General features: G+C 33.9%; 1 protein-coding gene across 1 annotated transcript in view; it reads left to right on the top strand.

Annotated features, from left to right (window-relative positions):
- Window positions 1-2,426: 2,426 nt before the first annotated feature.
- Window positions 2,427-9,663, top strand: part of fgf5 (fibroblast growth factor 5) — a 29,493-nt gene continuing 22,256 nt past the window's right edge. The window contains exons 1-2 of the mRNA XM_039758025.1: window positions 2,427-2,711; window positions 4,883-4,986. Coding sequence (XP_039613959.1) covers window positions 2,510-2,711; window positions 4,883-4,986 — 306 coding nt within the window. The 5' untranslated portion in view covers window positions 2,427-2,509. The remainder of the gene's footprint in view (window positions 2,712-4,882; window positions 4,987-9,663) is intronic.

Below are 9,663 nucleotides of genomic sequence, written 5' to 3'. Positions count from 1 at the left end.
CTCAGTGAATCCACGCCCCTTCCGGCGTGCTTTCCATGGTTGTCTTGCCTTAGTGAATTATATATATAGATTCCACTCATGTGTTTTTTTAAAAGAGAAACACCCAATTAATGATGAATTTCCATTCCTTGACATTAATCCAGGGATGGAGAATATTCCCTTCCAGATGAGTTTCCTTAGTTTTGCCTGATGCTACTTCTGTGGCTTCTGTAGTCTGATAATGGATGAATCTATTTTAAATCTGATGTATCTCTCTGCAGCTGTTCTGAATGTAATTTTAATATATAATGCAATCATTGTTTAAGCTTCTATATGGGTTAACTGTAATTAGTTTACTTCTTTTGGATATAGTACTTGATCAGGCTGCTAAAAGAAGAAATTATTAACACTTTAGTTGTTTTTACTGCTGGGGCTGAATCACCAATTCTTATTAAATGCTGACTGGATTATGTTTTTTTAACCGAACAAATGCCAGTGCATCTGCATCATAGTCCAATATGCTTTTTATTGGAGCCACATGCACATCAAGTGATTCTTTGAATATTAGAGGGAGAAAGTGTCCACCAGAGATACTCTTTTTTGTTATGTCTCCAGATGGCAAGCAAATTATTCTAAATTAGACGAGAAAGAAAACAAACCATGTGGCATCAGTTTTCTTTGTTAGTGTTTCTCGCCATGTTGCTGAGTTGTTTTTTGTACTTTAAGAACCTGTATTGGAACGCAGCACATTACATTCAACCCAAATGGAAAGTGTTCTTAAGGTGACAAAACCGCTTCCTGAAAATACTGTACATAAAAAGACACTGCATTTGAATATCTGCTCAGCCAGCTCAGCACACTAACTAGTTTTAGTCATCCGAAACCATGTAAGCTCATTAAAATATTGCATATTTAAAAGGAAATCCATAAAAATGGGGAGAAATAAAGTGAGTATTATTGTAAGTGTTAAAATAGAAATTAAAACAACTATGCAAGCATGTAAGTACTTCCGGAACTTTATTAAGCACTTGTTAGAACTGTACTGATTTATGCAGAGCAAGTAAAAGTATAATTGAAATTTTATTTAGCCCTCATTCTTTTTTTATTTCAGCAATATTTTGTATAAAGTTGTTTATGGACACTGAATAAGTGAATTGTGCTCAGCTTTTGCCTTGGCACCCATAATTATTTACTTACTAATTGTAAAAAATACCTTATTCATTTCTATTATTTTTCCATTTCTTCTTAAATTTCCTTCTGTGATATTTGGGAAGAACAATTTGTATTGTTATAGCGAAGCTCGTTTTTTCTCAGTTTTCTAGTGCATGTGTGTAAAAATCTGTAAATGTCTTGGTGTGATTGTGTGTGTGGGTAGTAGAGGAAGGTGCAAAAACACATTTTCAACTGATAAAAGGTGTAATGTGCATGTAAAGTTTATATTTCTTTCATAAAAAATGTTCTGCATCAGAAGGTTTGGCTATTGCAAAAAGTACTGCAAAGTAAATCGACTCACGTGGAAAATTAACAAAAAAAAAATGAAACTCACTTCCAGTTACTTTTGCCAGATTTAAGGGTTGTCACGTATTTGGAATATACCTCACTTAAGTCCCGATTCTTTTTTGATTTTTTAATACTTAAATTGATTTTGTAAAATTATAATGTTGAGATGTAGTGTCTATCTATCTATCTATCTATCTATCTATCTATCTATCTATCTATCTATCTATCTATCTATCTATCTATCTATCTATCTTATACAGTACCTTTCATATCTATAGAAATAACTATCTATGAAGTACTAGGTGTTGCACACATGGCGTAAAGCAGAACTGCTTATTGGTAAGGTTTTCTTTTTTAGCTTTCAACTTATTTGTGACTTTGAAACTTTTTCTTTCGAGCACCTCGATATCTGTATGTATTATTTTTCTTCTCATTCCAACTATGTTCTGTAGACAGCATGGAAAATCTTGTGAAATGCGCTCCGTTAGATTTGTGCCGTTTTCCTTTCTTTGCTGCATTATTTTTTATTTAAAAAAAACAGGTTTGCAAACGATTATTTGCATTAGTGCCGTCTCTTAAGGTCAGTCAATTCAAAATAACTCACTTATAGACCCTTTCGGGAATCCATTTTCTGTTTGTTATGAATAATTTGTAGGTTTTAAGCTTCTGTTAAATTAGACAACTGGTGCGTAAAAGCCCTGCCTGTCCAGTGATTTAGTGCGTAGATCTGTTATTACCCCGCTTCCTCTTTACTTATTTTCGCTGTCATTGTGCAGGTTACTGACGAGAAGACCCCTTATTCATTTGGGGGATAAAGCCAGGATGGGAGAGCGCCCTTCATAAGTCAAGCATGCATCTAGCTGTGAGATCATTTGTGTTATAAATATCTCGCTACTACAACTACCGCAGTCAAAGCTATGCCTAACAGAAGTGCAACTGCGCGCAAACCGTTACGGCTGCATGGAGCAAGGGATTCACGAAAAAATGCTGGAGCTCTTCTAGCACTGTCAGAGCCAATGTTTTTGGAAGAATGAGCTTATCTTTCCTCGTTTTGTGTTTCACCTATTTAATTCGCGTCTCCGCTGAACAGGTCCATTTGGAAGATCAACTTCCAGAAAGCAGCAGCTCCGGGCGCAGGACTGGCAGACTTTATTGTAGGGTTGGCATTGGATTTCATTTACAGATTCATCCTGATGGCAGAATTAACGGCAGTCACGAACCTAGCCTCTTGAGTAAGTAATTTAATTATAAAGTTGCTATACAACGAAAAAACGTGTGAAGTGCCGAAATGAAAAGTAGCTAGTCGAAGTCCACTATGGTTCTCTGGAAAGGTTTCTAAAGAAGGTGTTAGTCTGTGGCGTTGGTATTAAGACCCTCTATGTGATTTAGCACCTGTGTTGAAACAATTATTATTATTATTATTATTATTATTATTATTATTATTATTATTATCATCATCACCATCATACGCATGTACTGATAATAATACTTCTGCAGATGGCGATAAGGTTTGTTTCATTTGGGTTTAGCAGTTCTATGCCAAATATTGCGGCTCGTACTCTATTGTGACAAATATGTCAATCAGGAATACGGCAAATATGAGTAACATACTTTTTTCACCCTGCTTGCTGACGACTGCAGTTTATTTTTTAAAACGTGCACATTTTCAGCATTATTATGTAACGTGGTTGCAATAAGCTTTAAAATAACAACATGCATCGCGTCGGTTGTTATACCAGCACCTACAGTAGCTTGTTATAACTAACCAGATGTAATTCACTCAAACCAGTTCGCTTTACCATGCACTTGTGAACTATTTATTTATTTATTTTTGGCCAACACATACGGTTTGTTTCGTTACTAGTGCAGTGGAGTTTTGAACATTCAAGACTTCAAATAAGAGGGACAATCAATGAGGCAGATAGCCATCCAGCCGGACACCTGGATAGATAGATAGATAGATAGATAGATAGATAGATAGATAGATAGTAAAGACACTATATAAAGTGATAGATAGATAGATAGATAGATAGATAGATAGTAAAGACACTATATAAAGTGATAGATAGATAGATAGATAGATAGATAGATAGATAGATAGATAGATAGATAGATAGATAGATAGTACTTTATTTGTCCATAGAGGATAGATATAGATTTTAAGTTGACTCTGAAGTTTATTGATTCAGGGTAACTATTGCAGTATTACTGTCGATTTAACAAGCAGTTTCAGCTTTTTTAATTCAGAAATGTTTGAATCAAACCAAAGCAAAAAATGTTCATCTAACTTTTCAAGTAAAGGTATAATTTGTTCATTTTTGTGTATGAGTTCTTCCTGCAGATTTACTAACTTAGTGTTTTGTTATGCGTCTGGGTAACAGGTGCAGCTACTTTACATTGACCTGCTGTTTGTAGTCACTTCGTTCAGAACAAGAATGTCTGTCTGCATTACAATGATAATATTATACTTATCCTGATACTTGTAGTCTGCTACAAGCAATTTAAATCCACATCAATTGTCTGAAGTTGCTCACTAGTGCAATTTTAAAATATCGAAGTATTGCAATTACTGCATTAGAGAAAAATGTAAGTCTAATCTATCTATCTATCTATCTATCTATCTATCTATCTATCTATCTATCTATCTATCTATCTATCTATCTATCTTTATTCTTTCTATCTCACATTTTTACTATGTATTTAAAGTCTATTAATATGCTTAGCATGAAAGAAATTTACTTTAGAAAGTTCTGTGAATTTATAAATACTATATGTTAAAAGCTGCAACATGATGTTATTAGACAATATTTTGAAATGCCATGTGTTTGTGAAAAATTAAAATTCCTCTTTTATATCAGTTTCACTTTGTGATATGTTAACTTAAATAAGAAAACAAAATTGAACAGAATTTAGCCTTTAAAATTTCTGAATATTTCTAAATTCTTAGAAATGCTGGTTCACTTACTTGTGTATAGAAAATTTAATCTTTTTACATATCATGATGTTCATTTTAACTGAGCTTCAAAGATAAATGTGACTGTGAATTAATCTAAATTTTTATGTAAAAATCTAAATGATATAATTGCACCAATTACTGAGCCTTTATCTGGTAGAATGTTTGGTTTAATTAAACCTTATCTGGAGTCTTATAAATAAGATATTCCTGTAAAGAATATTACATGTATCATATACCAAATCAATATGGAACATTGTATAGTGAATTATATCTATATGAATAGAGATTTAGACATATAGTATTTCTTTGACATACAAAATGTGCAAATTATGAAATAAAGTTCTAACTTAATGACAGATCAAATGTTTCTTTGTTTTCTTTGAAGGCCTTATTATTATTATTATTTAAATATATTATTAATGAACAGTTCCAATTTTTGGTTTGTAGGTATTTTGGAACTTTTTGCAGTGTCCCAAGGGATTGTTGGAATTCGTGGAGTGTTTAGCAACAGATTTTTAGCAATGAATAAAAAGGGAAGACTTCATGCATCTGTAAGTATAGCAGTGTTACTTCAGCACTAAGCAAAAGAAATGATTAAACGCTTTGAAAAATTCTATGCAGTAAAGGCATACCTCGTTATAGTTTTTGCCAGCTTTTTTCATTGTGGTGTTTATGATCTGACTAATTTAAAATGCACAGCCAAAAATATTTTGGGCTAATGATTCATTGTACTATTAACTTTGGATTTTATTTTTTAATATTAAGAATACAACTTTTTTATGTAATATCCAAACAGGATTCATAGAGATTTTGGCATTATCCTGCTGCTAATGTATTCCAAAAATATCTAAGGCTCACTATTCATGGGGATTAGAAAAATAAAATACAGATTGATGTTTATTTGAAATTTATAAATGCAAAATGTCAAGAAGCTTACTTAATATTAACATATTTTATAGTATGTAAATCTGTTTAATGTAAGGCTGTTAGTACATATTTATTTAAATTTTAATCCTTACATAAACTGAAAAGATTACATAATTCTTATATAGTCTAATTAAAAAAATAACCAATAACTACATTTGTTGATTAATTTCAGTTTTTTGTGTATGGCAGCTTTAGTGTCACACAGTATCTCAAAGTGTTGTGTAAGAGAAACTACACAATAAAACAATTTAAAATTAGAATAATGACATTAATTTATCAAAGAAAAAAATGACTGCAGACTACTACTTCCTGAAATTAAAAGGTCTTAACTCTATAAGTTGTTGTTTGAACAGAATTACCAAGCTGTTATTTGATTCACAAAAGCACTCTGAACAATCAATAAAAATGGGGAAAACATCTAATTTAACAAGTCATTATTTAGTAATAACTGTAAATAATAATTGAAGCATTTTAAATTAAAGTCAGTCAGTCATTCATTACCCAACCCTGCTATATCCTAACACAGGGTCACAGGGGTCTGCTGGAGCCAATCTCAGCCAGCACCGGGCACAAGGCAGGAACAAACCCTGGGCAGGGCGCCAGCCCACTGCAGATTTTAAATTAAAGTTGGGTAGGTAAATTGCTTGACTAGGCAGAAAAAAAAAATAATAGCAAAGGAAAATGATTATAAAATGCAGAAAGAGGCCTGTCTGCTTATGTTTATAGTTCTACTTAGTTGAAAGATGGAATGGCATGCTGAGAACTTGCACTAATTACATAATTTTCTGCTATATTACAAAATTTACCAAAGCATAAGGTCACTTCTACTTTGAAATGCAATTTATTTTCTATTCAGGGTCACCATATTAAAAAAACAAAAGGCTTATGCGTTCTTCACCACTTTTTTAGAAATAACTTTTAAGTTTTCAAACATAGTTGGCTAAAATAATATATCTTACATAATTTCATGTATTTTAGCTCATTCCTTTTCAATCGTATGTTTATGATTATGGAAATAATTAAATCAACTTTGTTAAGAACAGATTTGTGTTATAGCTTTCCTTTAAATACTATTTTAATTGACCCAGAAACAATCAGAGAACAGAATGTGAGTAAGTTTGTGACATTTTAATAATGCAACAAATTTGTGTACAGCACAGTATTGAAATTGTGTTGCTTAAATGATTAAGACAGTCCACTTTTGTTTCAACCACTATTTTCTAAATTGTTAGCCATCTTCAAATGAAATTGTGGCTATGCCACCAAAATTATGACAATTAATTGTTAAAAATATGTAATATTTGAGGGACGATGTAGATATTATAAAAGAGAATGTTATATTTCAGTTTATGTCAATGATAACAAACTTCAATTTACTATTTGAAAGAGTTAATGAGAAAACATGCATAAGCCTTTTTAAGACGTCAGTAATTACGTTCCACTGAAATATTAAAAAGGTTGAAATAAAATGCAAAGGTTGCTCACTCACTCACTCACTCACTCATTCACATTTCATCTGCTTCTCCTGATGATAGTGACAACTTCTCATTCCCAACTCCTCCTGGGGAATTAGAAGGTGATCTCAGGCCAGCAGCTAGATATTATTAAACAACATGACCTGTGGCATCCTTGGGTTTTCTCCTGGAAGATTGTATATTGTACGTCTCCTGTGGGAGATCCATCATCTGTCAACTCTGAAGCCCTTCCAGATTGTCACGTTTTCCACCATTAGGGAGTGAGACAAGCAATCCTAGTGACCTGCATTCTCAGTATCATCTATTTGATCACTCCGCAAAGATTTTATAAAACTGGGGACACAAAGAGGATATAAAAATCCAACACTGATTTATTAAAATTTCTTTCTTAAAAATACATTTTGACTTAAATATGGTTAGTTGCAACAACCTATTAAAGTAGAAAAAGGTCTGACATGATTTGTCTTGATTTTGAGGTTTATATTGTCATAAGTTGAAAATTTCAATGTGGTCATACTGACTTGTGATATTCACTGTAGGCTGACTGGTATACGGCTCTATGCAGAACAATTCCTGCAGCTCTTCATCAATGCATTGCTCAGTCTCACAACTAACTTCACTGCCATTCATGTGCAAAACCCAGGGGTGCCTAAACACCCCCTCCTGGTGCAAAAAGGACCTCCTTACAAGCTCTGAATTAGTTAATTATCACTCTGACCTTTCATATTCACCTGAAACCACTTCAGTACACACTTATAACGCCAGTAAGAATGAGGTGATGAAGACAGTATCATGTACAAACACCAGAGATTCACCTCTCAGGTCTCCAAAGTACAAATTCTCCATTAGCTGTGAGTTGATATCCTAACCATAAAAATGACCATCATAAGAGACGAGTAGGTGTACCCTTGGTGCATCCTTACCTCAACTTAAATAAATAAATTGGAAATAATTCTAAGTATATGGTATATGGTTTTATTAGTTTATTTGGTCAATTACTTTAAGATGCCTATTTGTCTGTCTGTTCGTTTAATATTTTTTGATATTTCTTTGGCATAGATGCAAAAATTTTGTACTAGACTTTTAAATTTGATCACAATAAATTGATAAACTGTTCAAAGGAATACAATCTATGCATATTCACCATGGACGTCTTTGCCTAAAGTTCCACCAGAACACACAGCTTTTCTGTGTCTGTCTATAGGACTGGTATTGCAGTAAAGGTTCTGGATGCTCAGCTGGTGTTGGGTGTCCTAGTGACCAGCAGGATTGTTTCAGTGTTGTGCAAGAAGGCACTAAACAGACAACAAGCAAATTAAATAAACTAAACCATCCCTTGCTTAAAATTATTATGTACTCTTACTAAAAGGAAAATTCCCACTCAATATTCCTCTTGATGCAGACACTAAAACAACCAAAAACAACTCACTTTATTTTCATTTCTGAATTTCTGAACTGATGCCTCAAGGCTCATTGATTGTTCCTCCCGTTTCTTGCCCATCAATAAGCAGTGATGAGTGAAAACATTTTCCGCAAAAATGAACTTGCAGTGAAACATGGGGTTTCTCTTCACAAAAAAAAAACAATCTGCAACCTTTTGCCCCATATGCAAAACCATGACAGTTTATTTTGCTCAGTATGGGAAGGAGGACGCAGATACTGTAAGAATAGTGGAGCTGCTTCTTCTCTACTAAAATCTATTTGCCTGGGTGAGTCTCTGGAACGGATCCGAGCTTGGACTGGTTTATGGAGCTGGCAAAAGTGAGTGTAGATGGTATACTCTCTGAGCCCAGATGAGCGGGATAAGACAGAACTGGTGCTATGAATATGCAGGCAGGTGGCACACAAGGCCAATAGCAGTGAATGGAGCTCCAGGAAAGATCAGGGAAGTGGCAGCAGCATTGAAGAGAACTGAGGAAGGGGACAGCGATTTCGGCCACATAATATCCCTTAGGCAGCAATATTCTTTGCTTTCTACCCCAATGTTAATTGATTTATGCAATTTGCAGTTCCACTTAAGAAAATCTTTGTTTTCCAGCAAAACAAAGGTTCCAAGAATAAATCCAAAGGAATAGCTTAAAAACAACATTGGAGTAGCCAAGTCCAATTGAGAAATTTTCACTAGACTTGAAAAAGAATGTCTGCTAACAATCCCCATGCAACCTGACAGGGCTTGAGCAGGTCTGCAAACAAGAATGGGGAAAAATGGCAGTGTCCAGAAGTGCAATGCTGATAGAGAGAGAACTGTTCATACTAACTCAAGGCTGGTATGGCTGCCAGAGGTGCATCTACTAATTACTGACTTGAAAGGGGTAAATCCTTAAGTAATCCATTGTTTTGTTTGTTATGTCTCACTTATATAAAACAATCCTGCGACTAGACGAGACTTTTTGAAAGATTATTTTCAAGTCCTGCAAGTCGAGACTTTGGCCATGTTATGTTTTCAAGTCACGCCCTCCTCTCAACCATATCAAACCACGCACAAGGTACTCTCACCTCTCATTCTTATGAAAGGTTATGACAAACACAGTTCCACCTCTTGCAGCTCGTATAAATTTTAATGTTTTATTCACTTTAAGTTCCCAACTAAAGAAGACATATTATGTCCAAATCTTATTGAAGAATTTCATCACGAAGGGTTATCAACAGTAAAAATTAGTACATGGGCAAACCTAGCACAGAGAAACGATGAAGTCAAACGAATTAACGGCAAAAATGTCAATCGGTTACACTAAAAATTGATTAAATGCATATCAATGCTAAAACAGTTGGTGGTGATCGTGCGGAAGTTAAAAACATCAACTTACAATATTCTGAAGAATATCT

The sequence above is a fragment of the Polypterus senegalus genome, chromosome 7, assembly GCF_016835505.1.
Source record: "Polypterus senegalus isolate Bchr_013 chromosome 7, ASM1683550v1, whole genome shotgun sequence".
Taxonomy (NCBI): Eukaryota; Metazoa; Chordata; class Cladistia; order Polypteriformes; family Polypteridae; genus Polypterus; species Polypterus senegalus.
This window is presented reverse-complemented; position numbering and strand designations above follow the sequence as displayed.